Source organism: Brachyhypopomus gauderio, chromosome 9, assembly GCF_052324685.1.
Source record: "Brachyhypopomus gauderio isolate BG-103 chromosome 9, BGAUD_0.2, whole genome shotgun sequence".
Lineage (NCBI taxonomy): Eukaryota > Metazoa > Chordata > Actinopteri > Gymnotiformes > Hypopomidae > Brachyhypopomus > Brachyhypopomus gauderio.
In genome coordinates this window covers 16,845,686-16,867,149 of record NC_135219.1, presented here as the reverse complement: position 1 = coordinate 16,867,149, position 21,464 = coordinate 16,845,686, and the positions used below count along the sequence as shown (strand labels likewise).

The 21,464-nt window shown below is 47.1% G+C and overlaps 2 protein-coding genes across 5 annotated transcripts; one reads left to right on the top strand and one right to left on the bottom strand.

Moving 5' to 3' along the window:
• Positions 1–1,465: 1,465 nt before the first annotated feature.
• On the bottom strand, positions 1,466–7,765 carry nfkbie (nuclear factor of kappa light polypeptide gene enhancer in B-cells inhibitor, epsilon). The gene is made up of 6 exons (XM_077017674.1): positions 7,196–7,765; positions 4,776–4,878; positions 3,436–3,646; positions 2,863–2,951; positions 2,487–2,735; positions 1,466–2,120 (listed from the first exon to the last, which is right to left on the bottom strand). The coding sequence occupies exons 1-6, from the start codon at positions 7,525–7,527 to the stop codon at positions 2,055–2,057; spliced, it is 1,050 nt and encodes a 349-aa protein (XP_076873789.1). The 5' UTR covers positions 7,528–7,765; the 3' UTR covers positions 1,466–2,054.
• Positions 7,766–7,859: 94 nt separating this feature from the next.
• On the top strand, positions 7,860–20,798 carry tmem151ba (transmembrane protein 151Ba). 4 transcript variants are annotated; one of them, XM_077017670.1, is made up of 3 exons: positions 7,860–8,666; positions 8,895–9,273; positions 19,377–20,798. In XM_077017670.1, exons 2-3 carry the CDS (start codon positions 9,190–9,192, stop codon positions 20,796–20,798), a joined length of 1,506 nt encoding a protein of 501 aa, XP_076873785.1. In that variant the 5' UTR covers positions 7,860–8,666; positions 8,895–9,189. The 4 variants fall into 4 exon arrangements, with proteins under 4 accessions (XP_076873785.1, XP_076873784.1, XP_076873783.1 ...); XM_077017669.1 differs by having other exon boundaries at positions 19,374–20,798; XM_077017668.1 differs by having other exon boundaries at positions 8,895–9,291; positions 19,374–20,798.
• The last annotated feature ends 666 nt before the right edge of the window (positions 20,799–21,464 follow it).

Sequence of the window (21,464 nt, the reverse complement as noted above, 5' to 3'; positions counted from 1 at the left end):
ATGAAAGTAATCACATAGTTCATGCATTTTTAAATTAGGAGATTTTCTGTGCAGGGCTTTTTAATGGTCTCCTAGAAAAAATCTTGGTCTGTTTTGCAGTCACAGTATTTTAAATTCAGGGAAAATAATATTAGTTTGTTGAATTGTTCTATGCACAATGATGGCTGTCTGGTAATCAAAATCTGAGGTAAATATTTTCAAATTGAAAATATTTTTAAACAAAACACCATTTCATTTTTGGAAAAACGTCTTTAATACAAAATAAGCTTTCATGATTTCCCCCTAAAATAAGATCTGTAAAAGTAAAACTGTACATCTTGCAATTGTGATATTTAGCATGAAAAGAACAGGTATGCTACAAAGAGAACAGCCATTTATCAGAATGTTAATTGTCAATATGTTAACATGTTATACAATTCCTTTGTTAAAATACGCATTTCTTGGTTAAATAAGTAAAAACTGCAACACTGAAATGAGAATGGAGTTCACACAACACAAACAGCTTGCATGTTCAACCCATAACGGTAGCATTCTGAAAACAAAATTCCCCAATTGCAAACTACTCTTGGTATTCTGTTTAGATCCACTTGACTACTTCCATGTACCTGCAGACTTGGTTACGGGAGGTTAGTTAGGTTAGGTTATAACCACAACAGGTTATTGTGGTCTATAAGCACAAAGCACTGCTGTAGGGCTTTAGGGTTGTGCTGCATAGGGTTGTCCCGTTCGAGAATTTCAAAGTATTTGTATTTCTTTGAGAAATTACTTGAATGGAAGCGATAGAATAAGTATTTATTTGAAAGCAATCAGGCACTTTTGGCATTAGTTTTTGTTGGCCGTTTAGCAGCAGGTGGTTTTCATTTACATTTGGCATTGTCATGCAAAACATTTCTGACTACTTGGAGGTTAGAAGCTACAGGGAACCCACCCTTACTAATGATTAATTTTATGAAAGATTTTGTGCATGTACCATGTGGGACTTAGCCAATGAAATTCAAGTAAAATACTGTCAAATACATGGATAAGTACATAAAACCAGGTGTTTTAAAGCACGGCACTGCATAATTAATTCTTTCACTTGCTTTTTACTCACTGCTGTTCAATCAGATTCATAGCAAAATGCTAAATTGTAGACATGATGCCCAAAAGGTTGATGAACTTGTCAAGTCTGATATTAAACTGTTTTAAAAGTGATCCCCCTCCCCCCCCAAATTTTCCTTAAGGATACAAGTTGGACAAAATGGGTTTTATATAATGGGGATTATATAATGTCACAACTCTGAGATAAGGAAGTGAAAACCCATTCTTAGTAAAAGCTACAGGACACGGAGGCCGTGACATTCCGAGAGCATGGTAACTACATCACTTTAAAAACGTTACAAACCAAGAAATGGTTATTACTCTAACAAAACTAGAGAGGACGATCAGCCGAAGGTGTACACATTATTAAGTGCCAGATCACAGCTCACTTTTTCACAAAGAGTTGTAATTCACTTTACATATTAAGGGAGCACGTTAGCAACCTTAGAAGAATGGTTTAGCAGCTGGGTAGGTGATGGAGTTTTTTAGCCTCACTGGATAAAAAAAAAGACAGAAAGAAAACCACAACAGTCTAATAAATGAAACTGAATTTCCTATTTTTATCTGCTTTACTGAAGTAGTGTAAGGTTCCTTTGCAATTTTTGGTGCATCAATTGCATCTGACGAACAGACTGAACCCCAACCTCAACTTCATTTACAACGTTGCACAAAAATATACCTTGAATTGGCTTCTTCACAGCACACATCACATGTGCGCACTTCAGCTTGGTAACAAAATTCATTGTGCTACACTTGCAAAGCCACGAGTTGGCCACTCAGTTCTTCATTCCAAATTATCTTTGGCACAGAGATTTTTTAGAATCTGACAACATGTATTTAATCCCAAATATCTGCATAAATTAACAACTATAAGATACAAAAGCATCTAAAAAGAAAAGCCACACACACACACGCGCACACACACACACACACACACACACACACACAATGCTAATCTTCACATCCAAAAAGGCTCAGAAGTTCACACCAATGGTTCTGCCCATGATCTGAATGTCATCAAACGGGAACAGTGCAAGTATCTGAAAGGCAAAAGCAGAAGCTGTGTTACCTTTTCACACATACTGTGTCACACACAGATCCACAACGCAAGCTCTGAATTCATCCTGCTGAGGCACAACAGGACACAAGGCGTACTACATTAACCAGCAACGATTAGCACATATAACTAACGGAAAATCGTTCTTTGCCCAATCAGCAATTTTCCCAGCCAGAGTTTAAACCACTAGTCCCAAAAGATTATTCAGACGGCAGAGAAACTCTACTGAGAACAGGTCATAGCGTCGCAAAATCTGGCAACATGTCCTAATCCTAAAGTAGTATCAGTCTTCCCGCTTAAAACGCTTAATTCCTACATCTCACTATCTAAAACAAAAAGCCGTGCTCACATCATCCTTGCCATCGGCGAGGTCGAGCGGCGTCTCGTCTTCCATGTTCCGGATCATTCTGTCGGCCCCCGCCTGGCACAGGCAGGTGGTGATGTCTGCGTCCTGGCGCCCGATGGCCAGGTGCAGGGCCGTGCAGCCGTTCAGCATGGCGGCGTCCACGTTGGCGCCCTTGTTGAGCAGCAGTCTCACCATCTCCACGTCGTGGAGCTCCACGGCCACGTGCAACGGCGTCTTGCCGCTCGTCCCCTCCTGAGGGGCCAAACAGAGTCGGCAACGACCTTTAAAGGAAGCAGCGGGCGCCGGGCAAAGCCCGGTTTCACGGAGGGTGGACCACGCTTTAGAAACGGCCGGGTCTGTTCACCAGCGGACTGCTCACCTGAACGTTGAGGTCCACGCCTTTCTTGATAAGGAGCCTCATGAGCTTGTGCTGTCTATGCAGTACCACCACATGTAGGCAGGTGAGACCTGGGACAGTGGAATAATGGTTATGACTGGATATGATATTCGTCTGTGTTAAAATATATAAATTAATTAATAAAACCAATCAATAATGCATTGCTGTCTTGTCAACCGTTCTGCTAATTCCCCCAAGTCATTCTGACCATCTTCTTTGGAAGGCACAAGATCACAGTGAAGTGACCCCAACAGACTTGAGCAAAAGGAAGTGGGTTGAGGACAGCGGAATAATGAATTAGAGTTGTCATGGCAATGGACCCGATAATTCCAAAACACTTGGAAACTTCCCCATTCTATTATTACTGTATTTCTGTTTCTGTCAACATGAGCAAATGAAAACAATTCCACTTTCAATTAAGTCACTGCCTCACGGCACACAACATCCTGCATTAGGGCATGCCGACACTCAGAAGGCAAAAGAAAAAATGGGAATGACACAACTCTAAAAGTCCTTCAGTGGTCACGGCACACACACACACAGACACACACACACCTCTCCAGTTCTGTATGTTCATCATGTAGGTCAGCTCGATGGCGGAAACATTGCGAATCATCTCGGTGGCACAATCAAGCCTGCCGTGTTCGCAGGCCACGTGGAGAGGGGTGTTCCCATCCTGGTCCTGGAGTGCCGGACACGCCCCTTTACCCATCAGAGCACTCACCACGCCCGGCTGATTCAGGTAGACCGCCAGGTGCATCGGCGTCTGCGGGAGAGGGTCAGCATTAGCGCTTCCTCCAGCTGAAACAGACCGGCCGTACTCCGCCCACTCTAAACGCCCCCCCCCCAGCATTTTAATTAATTGATCAGATACATGTGATCTTTTAAATGGCATAATCTTAAAACCAAATTCACCTCAATAAACTAACCACAGCTCTTTGACTTTGTCTTCACTGAAAATATGATCTAAAAAACAGTACCATTAAAAAGGATCAAGGTATACTCTATTCAACTAAATGAATAGAGTAGACAGCTGTTTACACAAACCTAACAGTACACTTACAAATGCACTGTTATCTTTGGGACCACAAACACTAGTTTAAAGAAAGTCTACTAAATTATGAGTTCTCTGATTTTATGGCACATGGTTTCATAACTACTAAATTACACAACATTTTAGACACATGAAAAAAAAATCTGAGTATGAATAATTCTATTCTACTTCACTGACAAGATTGTGCTTAGTCAATTTCAAACTGCATACTGACTGTGCCGATATGTCACGTTGGCTGATATGACCAACGCTGGATCTCGATTACGTGGTTTTCGGTAACTGCCTCAAAAATACATTTCCATTAGTCATAGTTTTAAGTGCTGACTTCAACACTTCTGTCTTCTCATTGCGAGGTTCCTCCTTTCGCAGACGCTGCAAGGTGTTCAAAGGAGACCCCGAGACAGCATCAGCACGTAGACAGACACGTAATCACTCGCTGACCTGTTTAAATGGTCTACTGTGGGCATGTTTACAATAAGCTTATACGTGTATACATCTATTAGTCATCCATTAATGGAACCAAAAATATTAAATATTGGCCCTTTTAGCATTCTTTACAAATCTTGTGCCAAATTTTATTTTGGATTTTTTTAACCCCTCCTCATCTCTCAAAATGGAATAAAACCAGTATTTCCAAATAAATATCAGAAACTCTAAGAGGCCTACGAGTGTGATAACTCTCATTTCTGGTCGAGGTGGAGTTTCCCTTACAATACCAATGACGTAGGCTGACATGACCCCAGAATGCATTGCAAAATCTGCATTTGCATTGGTTTACATGACCCTGTGAGTAAAAAAAAAACACAAACCCACTGGAATAACGTGCATCTCTCGTGTTTACCTGAGACAAGTCGTTCTGAATGTCCAGTACTTCTTTTGGAAAGAACTTTATCAACTCGTGTGCAAACGACTCCTCTTCATGGATTATTAACAAGTGAAGAGGTCTGGGGGGGAGGAGGTGAGACAGAGTCAGAGAACCAGAGAGTTGAGTTCAGCATTTCTAAGTCTAACGTGTGTGTGTGGGAAGGCCACACACAAAGGAAAGTATTTCACAATCTGTGCCGGAAAGAAATATAGACTGCATAAATGATACTAAGAAAATTGTTCACGCTATGCCATAGTATGAGTGGTCAGAAGGCCATCAGGCAGAGATGCATTGCGCAACTCTGGAACTTCCGTGCAGATAGCAGTCAAATCAGAGAGAACAGTGCAGAGCCTGTCCGGTTCTTGGAAATGCAGACATTAAAGTAGAAATGGTTTTACCTAGAGAAGTGACAGACGTGGTTTCAGACAAAGAGCAACTATGGCATGTTTAACACACCAGAAATAAGGGTAAAGGAGGCCAGAGAACAGGAAACACTTCAAGACCACAACAGCTAGACTTCCAACAGAAGCACCTAGAGCTGCTTTTTCACTCATGATGTGTTTTGAAATAGTAAAATAACCGGAAGTGCATTCATATTCATTCCTGACGTGTTCGTCCCTCCAGCCGTTAGTGGCAGGTACATGCGAGTTCAGTGTATGGAGGGTTAAATCAGACACTGAACTGCTAAGACGACACAGAAGCCCAAACAATAGTGACACAGAACACAGCACATGAACCACGTGCTGTAGGGATTACACAGTTTTAGGAGCTAGAAAACAAACACTAAACTCCATGGATTTTTGCTGAAAAAATACTTTAGGTCATACAGTTTCACCGAACAAATAAACATGATATAGTTTCATAACTATTAAGATAAAAGTATCAACTATATATATATACACATCATTATTCTGTAATATATTCTGGAGTTCAGCAATATTGTGCTAATTTCACTTGTGATCTTGTGCATCTTTTTAACTTCATATGGCTTATACACAGTAGCACATTATTTAAGGTTGTTTACGGTTAAAATAAAAAACAAGATGTGGTTTATGGAGTGCTTCAAGTTGATGTGACAATGCAGAACACAAATACGTATCTGTTGAGGTGCTAATGAGGAAAACCTGTCTTGTTCCTAACCAGCAGTCCTGCATCACTGTTACAGTTTAATACAAAGAAGCGCTGCACTGAAAAATACATTAATCAAGTCCCAAAGTCTAAAGATCACGGGCATATCAAAGATAAAAATTCGGCCCCCCGAAAAAAAAATCTGAGGAAGAAGAAATGGGATTTTTCTGAGGAAATTTTCCAACAGTCCTAAAGTGCAAGTCAGCTCCTCAGTGAGGAACGCCTGGGGAATTCACCTGGTCTGACTGCTTATGACTGCGAGGAACTAGGCAGGTTTCCTCATGGCACAGACCCAGATGGAGCGGAAATAAAAAGAGGTCAGGCTAGCTACAGACAGAAGAGAGACCGACCATGAATATTCAATATGAATATTCATATCCACCCACTGAAGGGAGTCATGCTTGATATTCGACTGCCTGGGATCGACACCAACAACCTGCACGTCCTGCAGTGCAGTAAGAACAAAGCACACGGTGGTTCAGGCCCGTGTGCGCGTCAGTTACTTGGCCTTACGTACAACTTTAATAACTCAATAAATAACTTTACAAAAGCTTCAAAATGTGCATAAACATGTTCTACAACCGTCGAAAGTGTGTTTGAACGTTTCGTGGCCCTCAACAGCAGCTCGTTTGAGGCACCAGAACGTGTTTCCAGGGTAGAAGCGGGGAATTCCGCCGCCGGTGCGAGTACTTCTGCTTTTGCACACAGATGCACCACAGATAAGGATCCAGTTCGGTCCACCTGTATAGCCCACATGAAAACACACCGTCCATCTCACTCCACACCCGAGACCTGGTCACTAAAGACATTAAAACTATTCAATTCTGGACCAAATTTATAGACGTGCAAAAAAATGCAGCCTCATTTTTGAAAACTTTCTATACACACACACAGAAAGCACCTAAACCACCGGTTCAACACAAAATAATTGGTTAAATTATTTAAATCACAGATGCAAATGCTTGAGCCACACAGGCATGTTTTTAAAGGTAGACACCACCATCTTTGTGCACTTGTAGCTCCTTCTAAGTGGAGACATGACAGCACAACAAGCGCCTTCTCTGCTCTGGGTCTATTTTTATACACTTAAACCTTTCAGTGAAAAGAGAAGTCTGAAGTTTCCAGTCCAACAGCACAGGCTTGTGTGAGATATGGAGTTAAACTGTAGACCTGTAGTCCTAATTATGGACACGTTCAGCGCTTTATTCGCACAACACCACCAGGATCGACGAGTAGACACCAGACCGCGTCGAAGTTTTTAAACCTACGTGTCTCCATCTTGTGTGATCGTCGCGAAAGGGTTTTCCTCCTCGTTTTCGGAGACCTCCTCCTCGGTCTCGGTACTCCTGCTCTCCGAGATGCTGCATTTCCCCATGATTTCATCCAGACTGTCGGCGTTCAGAGACGAAGACCCGTACGCCGAGTCCAGGCGCTCCTCGACGCCCAGCTTGTCCGGCTCATCCCTCCTGGTGCTGTCCGCCGCCGAACCGGCACCGCACCGGTCGTCTTTAGTTAAAGACCTAAACGAGTCTATACCCGAGTCGGTCCGAGTATCCTCCAGCATGTCAAACTTGTTCTTTTCGCCGTCGCTCCGCGCCATGGTGTCCGGAGAAGCGGGTCGGAGCGTCGGGGTATCACAGCCGAGACACTACCGCGCCATGGTGGAAACAAACGCGCTCGTCGCCCTCTCTCATGCCACCTTCAGCCGCTCTTCTCGGCGAAATAAAGAACAAAAATACACAAAAACGCCAAAATACTCCGCCTGGGTCGAGTTTGGGTGAAGGGTTGAACCGAAGTGGACACGGAGGACACACGGGCGTCTCTATAAGACCGGGGACAGTCGAACGGTGTCCACAGGCGCGGGGGGCGGGGCCAAAGTCGAGTTACTAAGAGTCACACGCTGTTTGTCTTAGAGTGGGAATTCCCCAGTGGGAGGGGCCTAGCTAGAATTACGATTCCGAAAACTCCTCCCCCTCCTCGTGAAGACAGTTTACACGCTTCCCCGAGCGTGAGTCTGGGACATGACATGGGACATGCAGGATGCAGTGTAGTGAACTCTGATCATGATGCATGATCATTAGCAAACACAAGCGTAACCCCCAGCAAGTGTGTCGCTGGCTGCCCGCTATATGTGTGTATCTGGAGGTTATATATGTGTGTGTGTGTGTGTGTGTGTGGGTTCGCTCTATTTTCACTGTGTGTAAATGTTAGTGGTTCTCAGTGACGATTGCAATCTTTGCAGTTTTTTTTCGTTTCTTTACACTTTGTTCATGCAAAGATCAGGCATCTTACAATAAATACACACATTAAAAGAACCAGACTCCTCTAAGCTCATTTGAACACCATCAATCAATGTTCCACTTTTTAAATTCCGATATTTTTATATATTAGTTTACACCGAGAGCACCATCGCAACGAGGTCGCCCAAAAATGTAATCAAACGAGCAAACCAAAATAAAAATCACCATGAGATACAAGGTAAATCCAGACTGTGTTAATTCCCAATGATGTCTTAACGCAAAAATAAATTGCATACTATATTCTCTCAGGATTGGTTTGGGCCAAAACGCTGATCGTACCATTCCGCTAGGGATGGGCTCACAGCTCACATGCAGAATGAACCCACAGGAGCCGGATGTCCTTTGTTTGGACTCGCTCAGATATCATTTTAGATCCGTTCATTGGGACCCACGAACCAGCGAATCACGTTAGTCTTTCCGAGCAGGACCAGCGGGACAGGTAAACGAGCTCCTTCCGTCCTCACTGTCCGCTCTTTCCGTCCTCACTGCTGACTCCGGTACCTGAGGAAGAGGATGCGATACCGCCGTCTTCCTCGCTCCAACCCCGCAGCTATCATCATCATCATCATCATCATCATCATCGTCGTCAGGGACCGCACGTGTATTTTGTGTTCATTGTTTCTGTCGTTATTAGCCTGTGATTCACTGAGATGGTTTCTCCGTCTAGGTTTTCTGAAACATCCCGAAATCGGAGCTAATTCTTGATGTGCGGAGGAGACGTTATAGTGCTGTTATTCCCCAAAGACCCGGAGGACGTGTTGGTTACCTGATACACAAACAACGAATAGCAACCAGAGGATGTACGATTTAAAACCACCGGGCACAGCCAGCGTTTTGCTCTTATGTTTATGGACAAGATGCTGCATCACTAAGGATTTGCCTTTTTAAGTGCCATAGACGATGTATGGCTGCCGCATGTTTCGCATTTATGATGTGATTCACGCCCGACGTCCAGTACCAACATGTCACCTGCATCGGCTGCGACGGCCATTGAGAGCAGCAGCATCAACACAGCTCATGACGGAGCGGAGAGCCCTCGAGAGGAGGTGAGCGCTCGCGCCACTGTAAGCCCCCCACCGCCCTCCCACACACCTCCACACACCTCCCCAAATACCCCCACACACCTTCCTACACACCTCCCCACACACCTCCCACACACCTCTCTACATACCTCCCCACACACCTCCCACACACCTCCCCACACACCTCCCACACACCTCTCTACACACCTCCCCACACACCTCCCACACACCTTCCTACACACCTCCCCACACACCTCCCACACACCTCTCTACATACCTCCCCACACACCTCCCACACACCTCCCCACACACCTCCCACACACCTCTCTACACACCTCCCCACACACCTCCCACACACCTCCCCACACACCTCCCACACACCTCTCTACACACCTCCCCACACACCTCCCTACACACCTCTCCACCGCCCTCCCACACACCTCCACACACATCTCCTCACACATCTACACACCTCCCCACACACCTCCCCACGCGCCTCCCACACACCTCCCACTCACCTCCCACACACCTCCCACACACCTCCCCAAACACCTCCCACACACCTCCCCACACACCTCCCCAAACACCTCCCACACACCACCCACGCACCTCCCTACACACCTCCCACACACCTCCCCAAACACCTCCCACACACCTCCCCACACACCACCCACGCACCTCCCTACACACCTCCCTACACACCTCCCCACACACCTCCCTACACACCTCCCCACACACCTCCCACACACCTCTCTACACACCTCCCCACACACCTCCCACACACCTTCCCACACACCTCCCACACACCTCCCACACACCTCTCTACACACCTCTCTACACACCTCCCCACACACCTCCTTACACACCTTCCCACACACCTCCCTACACACCTCCCTACACACCTCCCTACACACCTCCCACACACCTCCCCACACACCTCCCACACACCTTCCCACACACCTCCCCACACACCTCCCACACACCTTCCCACACACCTCCCTACACACCTCCCACACACCTCTCTACACACCTCCCCACACACCTCCCACACACCTCCCTACACACCTACACACCTCCCCACACACCTCCTTACACACCTCCCACACACCTCTCCAAACACCTCCCCACACACCTCCCCACGCACCTCCCTACACACCTGCCCACACACCTCCCTACACACCTCCCTACACACCTCCCACACACCTCTCCAAACACCTCCCTACACACCTGCCCACACACCTCCCTACACACCTCCCTACACACCTCCCATACACCTCTCCAAACACCTCCCTACACACCTGCCCACACACCTCCCTACACACCTCCCTACACACCTCCCACACACCTCCCCACACACCTCCCACACACCTCCCTACACACCTCCCACACACCTCCCCACACACCTCCCTACACACCTCCCTACACACCTCCCACACACCTCCCCACACACCTCCCTACACACCTCCCACACACCTCCCTACACACCTCCCTACACACCTCCCTACACACCTCCCACACACCTCCCCACACACCTCCCTACACACCTCCCCACACACCTCCCACACACCTCCCTACACACCTCCCTACACACCTCCCACACACCTCCCCACACACCTCCCTACACACCTCCCACACACCTCCCTACACACCTCCCTACACACCTCCCTACACACCTCCCACACACCTCCCCACACACCTCCCTACACACCTCCCTACACACCTCCCACACACCTCCCCACACACCTCCCTACACACCTCCCACACACCTCTCCAAACACCTCCCTACACACCTCCCCAAACACCTCCCCACACACCTCCACACACACCTCCCCACGCACCTCCCTACACACCTCCCTACACACCTCCCACACACCTCCCACACACCTCCCCACACACCTCCCCACACACCTCCCTACACACCTCCCACACACCTCCCTACACACCTCCCTACACACCTGCCCACACACCTCCCACACACCTCCCACACACCTCCCACACACCTCCCTACACACCTCTCTACACACCTCCCCACACACCTCCCACACACCTCCCCACACACCTCCCTACACACCTCCCACACACCTCCCTACACACCTCCCCACACACCTGCCCACACACCTCCCACACACCTCCCACACACCTCCCACACACCTCTCTACACACCTCCCCACACACCTCCCTACACACCTCCCCACACACCTCCCCACACACCTCCCACACACCTCCCTACACACCTCCCACACACCTCCCACACACCTCCCCAAACACCTCCCACACACCTCCCACACACCTCTCCACACACCTCCCTACACACCTCCCCACACACCTCCCACACACCTCCCACACACCTCCCACACACCTCCCTACACACCTCCCTACACACCTCCCTACACACCTCCCACACACCTCCCTACACACCTCCCTACACACCTCCCACACACCTCCCCACACACCTCCCACACACCTCCCTACACACCTCCCCACACACCTCCCACACACCTCCCCACACACCTCCCTACACACCTCCCTACACACCTCCCTACACACCTCCCACACACCTCCCTACACACCTCCCACACACCTCCCACACACCTCCCCACACACCTCCCCACACACCTCCCACACACCTCCCCACACACCTCCCACACACCTCCCACACACCTCCCTACACACCTCCCTACACACCTCCCTACACACCTCCCACACACCTCCCTACACACCTCCCTACACACCTCCCTACACACCTCCCTACACACCTCCCCACACACCTCCCACACACCTCTCCACACACCTCCCTACACACCTCCCTACACACCTCCCCACACACCTCCCACACACCTCTCCACACACCTCCCTACACACCTCCCTACACACCTCCCACACACCTCCCTACACACCTCCCACACACCTCCCACACACCTCCCCACACACCTCCCCACACACCTCCCACACACCTCCCCACACACCTCCCACACACCTCCCACACACCTCCCTACACACCTCCCTACACACCTCCCTACACACCTCCCACACACCTCCCTACACACCTCCCTACACACCTCCCTACACACCTCCCTACACACCTCCCCACACACCTCCCACACACCTCTCCACACACCTCCCTACACACCTCCCTACACACCTCCCCACACACCTCCCACACACCTCTCCACACACCTCCCTACACACCTCCCTACACACCTCCCTACACACCTCCCCACACACCTCCCACACACCTCTCCACACACCTCCCCACACACCTCCCACACACCTCTCCACACACCTCTCCACACACCTCCCACACACCTCCCCACACACCTCCCTACACAGGCACTCTTTACAGTATTCGAGACACCCCTGGTGAGCTTTTGTGAGGGTCTTGATCCCACATATCAGTCACACTTGATATACATAAACAAAGGACAAGTGACTTTAACTGTACTTCGAGGTGATCATGTATGTGTGCCTGCGTCTGCGTGCGTCTGCGTGCGCCTGCGTCTGTGTGCACCTGCGTCTGTGCCTGCGTGCGTGCACTCGTGATTCACATGTGCGATTCACATGTTTCCCCTTTGGCTCCAAATTTCAAGCCTACACTGTAAAAAAAAAGAACTGGCAGCAATGTTGCCAGGAAGTTACTGTAAAATTAACAGTATCTTACTGTTTCAGGGATTAATAGGATACAGTTTCTTTAAATACAGCATATAACTGTAATGTAATACTTTTCTAATGTAATACTGTAAACCTAAGTAAACAGACTTCACCAGTATAAAAATACTACGAAAACACCTTTCATTGTCACACCAACATAAATAATTTAACTCGATGTCTGTTTTCTATTATTAATGTTTCAAAGGTTTTTATCAACCCTGTCTTGAAGCATATTACACTGAAAAAAATAAAGCATTGGCTCAATGTAATAAAATTGAATTAATCAATCACACGAAAAAATGACTAAATGAATTTAGTTTTTTAGATTGAGTCAATGAAAAAAAATTCGTGTGATCGATTAATTCAATTTTATTACATTGAGCCAATGCTTTATTTTTTTCAGTGTACCTTGCATGCATAACAACACAAATATTTATCACAAATGTTAAAACAGACTGTAGTTTCAAGCCTCGGATTGTGCCATAGACAACATACAGCATTGTCAAGTCAAATCATGGGCGTAGCTTTTCTGCATGATGGTTGGGGGTTAGATGGAGAGGGTGTGGCTGGTTAGGAGTGGGGGGGGGGGGGACTGCTAGAGTCATGCTGTGTTTGAAGTAACATCCTGCATTCTCATGTTTCTCAGAATAATGGTCTAAAAATGTCGAAAGTAGCTGTTGCAAAATCAGCTACAATTGATATTACATTATAAAAACGTTAAGAATAGCAGGATAATAATCTATTAATACTAATACTATCCTGTTATTATGGTTATTTTACAGCAGTTTTTACAGTGAACTTACATTGTCTGTCATGTATCCATCATTTATCAAATGAATTATTTTCAACACTTTGTTCATTATTACATGACAGTGGGAGTATTTAAAGTTAAGCAGACTGTAATAGACTTTGCAAATGAAAGGCAAGGTTTGGACTGGTAATCAATCTTTTCAATCAATTTTGGGTCACTTGATTAGACATGCCTGCTTGTTAATGCAAAAAGCGTCTTCCAAGCATGAAATCATGTGGCAGTAGATTAGAATTCAAGTAATATGATGAGTTTAGTTGGGACATTGGAACAAATGTTAGAACTGGCAGGATTCATGACGTAAGCAGCTTTGACTCCGGTACGACTGTTGGTGTCAAAGCTAAAGCATATACACAGCAGGGATTTTCATACACAATTCTATACTGTTCACAGAGAATAGTGGCATTACCCAGAAAGCATCAGTGGATAAGTGTGGGTGAAAACACCATTAATGAGAATGAGGCTCTCAGTAAAATCTAAGCTAACAGCTAACAGCAAACAGAAAGCTCACAAATATTCGACGTAACGTCCCTGTGCAACAGTGGTGTGCCGAGTGGCATATTTGAATGCACGACACGTCAAACCCTGAAGCAGACGGGGAGCAGAAGCAGCGGGCGTGCTGGGTTCCTCTCCTGGTAGCTAGGAAGAGGAAGACGAGGCTGCAGCGTGTCCGTGACTGCCAGCACTGCATGACTGAAAGTAGAAGACACGTTGCCTCATGAGTGTGACATCTGTGACATGCAGATGGCTGGGTCAGAATTTGGCAAAAGGAGTTCTGCCTTGTGTCAACCTACACTGAAAGAATGGTGGTGTCATGGCGCGTGGAATGCTTTCTCTGCACACGTTTAGGCCACCTACCACCACCCACACGTCTTCTCAATGTCTTCTGAAATGTGAGTAAGCATCATTGCCCATGTAGCTGTTTTTAAAAAAAAGGGCTATTTTCAGGAAGACAGTGTGCTATCTCAAATAGTAAGCGTCGCCTCTAGCTGGTTCCTGGAACATGACGGTGATTTCAGTTCATTCCGGTTGGGCTACACAGTGTAAATCTGCTGGTGTACCTTTGGGATAAGGTGGGGTGGAAGCTCGCAGTTCGTTCACTTGAAAATCTGCAGAAGCTGCACGATGAGAGATGTTTCCAGGAAAAAGGGGCATGTGCAGATTGTGGATTATTAGGTCATCGTTATTCCATGGAAATACAACAACATTACTGTTCCCCACTCAGCCATGGTGCAGCTGTTAGACTGTTTCAGCTGACTTAAATCCCATAAATTAAATCTTTGTGCTAGGGTGGTTTTGTAAATTATTGTTGTGCTGTCAATAATAAACAACTTTTTAGAATTAGTTAGGTCAACCTGTCTCTTTACTCTCATCTGATGTTATTCACATGAAAATGTACTTTATGGTACACTGCATAAAGTACATAATGTGTCAGTAACGATATGTATATAAGTATATTCAGTATAAAATTTACAATATATTCTACAGCACAGTTGTTGATTAATATATTGATAAATAGGTGATTATTTGGTGACTTATCTGGAAGTCTAGAATTATTGAAGATTAAATATGGAGCAAAATCTGACACCCACCTCTTCATATTGGACCTGTGAATAGGGCAGAGGCAGGTGAGGGAGGAGATTTATGAGACGAGGGGGAGGGCACTGTCCCAACATAGCCACGCTACATCACTATGGGCTATTTTAAGGGAAGAAATTTGTGAAATTACAATATTACAACAAATGTGTATTTTAACTCGCTAGTTTAACTAGCGCTTTCTTAACCACGTAACATCTCTGGCTAGTCCATAAGGACCATTCAAATGAAAGCCTTGGCGTAGCATGAACAGAAGTCATTCTGTTCCATACATAATCCTATGGGTTGTTAAACCCCCTTTCATAAAGGCAACAGGGCATATTATTAGTCTCCTCCTCTGCCTCAAGCACTGAACATTTGCCTGCACGATAATGTTCCACCACCACATTTCATTAAACGCAATACATCCAGCAACAACGAGGGCTCAGATGAGTGCCTGTGGGTTCACCACCTATCTGCACAACTCCAGAACATGAAAATAACCAGCGGAGAAGTGGGGCGCCTTCGTCACCCCCCCCCCCCCCCCCCCCCCACCCCGGCCCAGATCCCGGTGCCAATCCAGAAAGCATCCTTAGCCTGAAAACGCAGCACAAGCACGGTGCTGGTCCGTCAGTGTAGCCAGCTGGAGAGAAACAGGGAATATCACCCAGGGCTTCATCTGGCAGATTAGCTCTGAAGCTACTCTGAATTTGCCCAAAGTAGGAGTTGCTGCTGCGGATCTGATTTTCCTGTGGGAAAATTAATACGGTTTGCTGCTCAGGAGTAAAAATAATCTTGAGTCTCCTCACCACAGCTGCTTTGAGAGGGTGAATACTCACTTTAGTCATCGTATCCTTACTAGGTTTTGTTACTGTAACAACAAAGCAATGTGTTCAACTCTAAATACACAGTCATGGCCAAAGGTTTTGAGGATGGCACACAATTTGGATTTTGCAAAGTTTGAAGAGTGATTAGATTAATTGAAATTAATTGCAAAGTCATTCTCTGTTATGAAAATGACCTTATTACAAAAAATAGTGCATTCTTGCCGCTGCATTTCAGCCCTACAAAATGGCCTGGTAAAATAATTTCAGTGATCATCTCGTTAGCTCAGGAGAAAATGTTAATGAGGACAAGACAGCTGATGTCACTCCGTCATGCTGATCAGAGGAGCAGACTGGTTGCTTTCAAAGGGTAGTGGTGCTTTCAAGTTTTCTTCTGTTAACCATGGTTACCTCCAAGGAAACAGGTGCAGTCATCATTGCATTGCATCAAAAGGGTTTCACAGGCAAAGACATTGCTGCTTGTGAGATAGCACCCCATTCAACCATATATCCAGTCATCAAGAACTTCTAGGAGTGGTTCATTTGCAGGCTGCCAAGAGGATGCAGCTATGAGATCGGGTCTCCACCAGTGCAGAGCTGTCTCAGGAATGGCAGAGGCCAGGTGTGAGTACATCTGAACGCACTGTTGGACGACGGCGTTTGGAGGATGTCTTGGTGTCGAGAAGGGCAGCAAAGAAAGCTGCTTCTCTCCAAGAAAAACATCAAGAACAGACTGACGCTCTACAGGACGTATTGGGACTGGACTGCAGATGACTGGGGTAAAGTTCTTTTCTCTGATGAAGCTCCTTTCAGACTGTTTAGGGAATTTGGAAAAATTATTGTCTGGAGAAAAAAGGTGAGCACTACCATGAGACCTGAGGCCTGCCAACAGTGAAGCTTCCTGAGATGATTCATGTGTGGGTTGCTTCTCATCCAGGGGAGTTGGCTCGCTCAAAACTTGGCCGAAGAACACTGCCATGAATAAGGAATGGTATCGAAACTACAAAAGCAACTTCTGCCAACAATACAGGAATCCTGGTTCTTCCAGCATGATGGAGCACCATGTCACAAGGCAAAAGTGATAAAGTGGCTCGGTGAAGATAACCTTGAAAGTTTGGGTCCATGGCCAGCAAACTCCCCAGATCTCAATCCCATTGAACCTGTGATCAGTCCTCAAAAGGAGGGTGGACAAACAAAAACCCAGAAACTCTGATCAACTCCAAGCACTGATTAGACAAGAATGCGTTGCCATCACCCAAGATTTTGCCCAGAAGCTGATATCCAGCGTGCCGAGACAAATTGCAGAAGTCTTAAAGAAGACACTAAATATCACCAGTATATAGGCCTATACTAAATATCACCAGTATATAGGGCTATACTAAATATCAAGTCTTTGTTTAAACTAGATGTATTTGTCAATAAAAATGTTTGGAATGCATACTATACTTCATTATACCATATAAACATCTAATATGAGGTTCTAAAAAATCTAAGGTAGCAAACTTTGTGAAAATGGTGCCATTCTCAAAACTTTTGGCCACGACTGTAAAACAATTAGGCTTAATGTATAGGAACTAAAACTTCAAAAAATTATGAAAATATAACAATGTTCTGTACGTTGTGATTGACAAATTAGTTTTATTTGCCACACATGTGCCTCCTGTAGTGTACCAGTGTCCTCTGCCACTTTTTTGGGAATGACCTCTCGGATGCAATTATGATCATCACTGATTTATGCTAATTGTATGCATGAATATATTTACTGACAGCTTCACTTTTTTCTTTGAAATATAAATAGGAGCTGCATTGGCAAGCAGTGAAAAACATGCATTAATAATGGTCCTAGATTTATTCTATTTTTGCTTTAGTGATAAAGTAGAACTTAACAGAATCTCATGAAGCACTCTGGTGTTACTGTTAGTTACAGCCACTTTCTCATTGCAGATCACAATGCCATTTGTATTCTGAACACACGCATATCAAATGAAAGGAAACCAGCTTGACTGGTTGCAATAAGTGTTGATCCCATCTTGTGTCCTCATGGCAGTTTGATTCACTAGAATGAAAATACCTGGCTTTGTGTTTGAATTGTGCTTCCCCTAACAAAAGAGCAGACCCTCCAACAGTGGATCTGTCTTTTTGTACACTGTGGGCTGAGGTGAGAAGGAGAATGCGGATATATATACAAAAACACCATTCATCGAAAGCACAAAGATTAAAGGATTATCTAAATCGTCAAGGTGAGCGGACAAAGGAAACCAGATAAGAGTTTTGATTACAGAGAGACAACCATGCATTCACGTTTGGGAGTAAAACCACAGTTTCATGAAGCTGCAGGCAGATATTCCATCAAAATATGGCTGCATGGCTCTTGAAGGAAAGAACACGAGAACTGCCCACGAGTCTGTGGTCCTCTTGCCAGTCTCGAATCGTGTGATCATGTGCGAAGCCCCGGAGCACGCTGCAATCATGCATCTCTCAGCTACTCTCTTCCTTTTGCATACAGCAAATGGTTCTCACCTTTTCTTTTTCTGCTGTGAGCTTTGCCAGGGTGGACCTGGAGGGGGGGGTGGTGATGGAGTGGGGGGGGGGGGGGTTAAGCATGTGACACGGTGGAGAAAAAGACCAGCATTAATTATTAAAAGTCTCCTACCACGTAAAGAGCACGGCAGAGCAATACCTTATTATGTCTCACAATGCATCACCCTAAAAGTCCATCTCCAGGGATCAGCTGTCAGAACCGAGCATGGTCACACACACATGCCTCTTCCTTATCTGTCTGAAACAGCACTAGCCGACGTATTGTTTGGTAGTTACGCCGCTGCGGTCATACGATCCTTTCCCCAGATCCAGGGAAGCCATGCGTGCCAGGCATGTTTGATGGTCGCTGGGTTGTGTGTAGTGCAGCTCTGTGCTCAGTGCCAGCTCACTGACCTGTGTGGCAAGATTCTGCTGCTCTCTCGAAGGCTCAGTGTACCCTGGTGTGAGGCAAGATGGCACCTGCCACGTGTTTCTCTGTGAAATTATCTGCAGATCTTTTTGGGGTGGCTAGGCTGTCATCTGCAGGAACATTTTAGCCCTTCTGTTCCTGATTATCTAACGACGTCAGTTTAAATGTTACATTTTGACACTTTTAGTTTACTGTATGAAGTTTTGCAAAACTGCTCCCCAGCACTGAAAGACAACTCCATGATAGCCACTAATGAAGCCTGAACCAGTAACCATGGTGCTCTCACATCCTTCCTTCTTTCCGTTCTTTCCGTCCCCAGCAGTGTCCTCAGAGGCAGTCCCTGAGCAAGACCCTGTGTCGCCAGCCGCACTGGAAATGCCTCCTCCTCACCCTGCTGATGTACGGCTGCGTGGTGGCCATGGCCTGGTGCCAGCTCACCAAGGTGACCCGCACGACCTTCGACAGCTCCTTCAAGTCCATGAGCTACGAGAGCCCCTGCTCGGGCGGCTACGTCTACATCCCCGCCGCCTTCCTCTTCACGCTCTACGTGGTGTACTTGGCGGAGTGCTGGCACTGCTACGTCCGCTGCGAGCTGCAGCATAAGGTGGACGTAGGTGGAGTCTCGGAGCGGGTGGAGCGCATGTGCCAGGCCACGCCCTGCATCTGGTGGAAGGCCATCAGCTACCACTACGTGCGGCGGACGAGGCAGGTGACGCGCTACCGCAACGGCGACGCCTACACGGCCACGCAGGTCTACCACGAGCGCGTCAACACGCACGTGGCGGAGGCCGAGTTCGACTACGCCAACTGCGGGGTGAAGGACGTGTCCAAGCAGCTGGCCGGTCTGGAGGGCTTCCCCGTCACCAAGCTCCGCTTCACCAAGTGCTTCAGCTTCGCCAACGTGGAGTCGGAGAACGCGTACCTCACCCAGAGGGCGAGGTTCTTCACGGAGAACGAGGGCCTGGACGACTACATGGAGGCACGCGAGGGCATGCACCTGAAGAACGTGGACTTCAGGGAGTGCGTGGTGGCCTTCTCCGACATGGAGCGCCCGCCGTGGTACGCGCAACGCGGCCTGTTCTGGGGGACGGCGGCGCTGACGCTGTCCTGGCCCATGCGGATTCTGAGCGAGTACTGCACGGCCCACCTTCACTACCACGTGGAGAAGCTGTTCGGCTTCGACTACGTGCCCGCCACGCCGCTAGACGAGCGACCCTACTGCCAACGCATCCCGCGGGTCACCACCGTCGACAGCACCGAGCTGGAGTGGCACATTCGCTCCAACCAGCAGCTGGTGCCCAGCTACTCCGAGGCCGTGCTCATGGACCTGGCCCGCCACGGCTACTCCCCCCACGGCGCCGGCTACCGGCAGAGCTGCGAACGCTGCCACAGGACCATCAGCAGTTCGTCCATCTTCTCCCGCAGCGCTCTGAGCGTGTGCAACGGCAGCAGCCCTCGTCTGGCCTTCAGCGCCAGCCGCTTCTCCCTGGGCCGCCTGTACGGGTCCAGGAGGAGCCTGCTGTGGGGGAGTCGCGGAGGCAGCCTGAACGAGGCGGCCTGCCCCACCGAGAGCACGCACTGCCTGGCCGCGAGGCCCGCCCAGGAGGACGGCCCGCCCTCCCCACCGGCCTATCAGGACGCACTTTACTTCCCCGTTCTGATCGTGCACCGCAACGAGGGCTGCCTCAACCACGACCATCGCTCGCTGCACCGGAACGGATCCTGCGTGGAGACGTCTTTATGACCCAGGCTTACGCCCGGCAAAGCCTCGAGTGCTCGTTAGTGAGCTGGTCGCTGATAAGAGGACTTTTCTGATGGCATCCCTTGGGAGAGCTGGTCAGTGTTCATAATGAGGAATGTACTTCAGGCAACTTGTTTGGGGCCAAATGAAAGATGCTTCCATCTACAAACAATAATGAGACGCTTATCCCTTTAGACTACTGAATGGAGCTTTGCCTGGGACTATGTTGTTTTAAGCGGAACATATTAGATAAAAACCTTTACACAAATACACGCTACACAAGCAAATACAGTTAATTAATTATTATGCATAATAAACAACAGTTAATCAGAATACTTTGACATTTCTATTATTGTAGGCAATAGAAAGCAGCATACTCTTACAGCATGATAAAAAATGACACTTCTAATTCTGTCCACTGCAGACAAACATCTTTCTTGCTGTCTGTCTCTGGTCTTGGTCATGTGTAAAATAACAGTAATAAGATGCAAATCTCAATTACACTGTTTTAACAGTAGCTTTCATGTTAATTTTGTTGGTTAAAACTAATAACTTTATAGGGAATGTATCTGTCAGGGGTTAAGCATCTGGGATAGGTATCAAATAGGTATCAGAAGACCTTTGTCCTTTGATAATCAATATGACAGATATATGACAGCTATTCTAATC

Bases quoted from the DNA above. Each gene is read 5' to 3' on its own strand.
- nfkbie (XM_077017674.1), bottom strand. From the start codon at position 7,527: ATGGCGCGGAGCGACGGCGAAAAGAACAAGTTTGACATGCTGGAGGAT. The intron at 3,647-4,775 runs GTAAACACGAGA...CCTCTCCCGCAG, and splicing joins TTCAGAACGACTTGTCTCAG to ACGCCGATGCACCTGGCGGT. The intron at 2,952-3,435 runs GTGTGTGTGTGT...CCACTGTCCCAG, and splicing joins GAACATACAGAACTGGAGAG to GTCTCACCTGCCTACATGTG.
- tmem151ba (XM_077017668.1), top strand. From the start codon at position 9,190: ATGTCACCTGCATCGGCTGCGACGGCCATTGAGAGCAGCAGCATCAAC. The intron at 9,292-19,373 runs GTAAGCCCCCCA...TTCCGTCCCCAG, and splicing joins AGGTGAGCGCTCGCGCCACT to CAGTGTCCTCAGAGGCAGTC.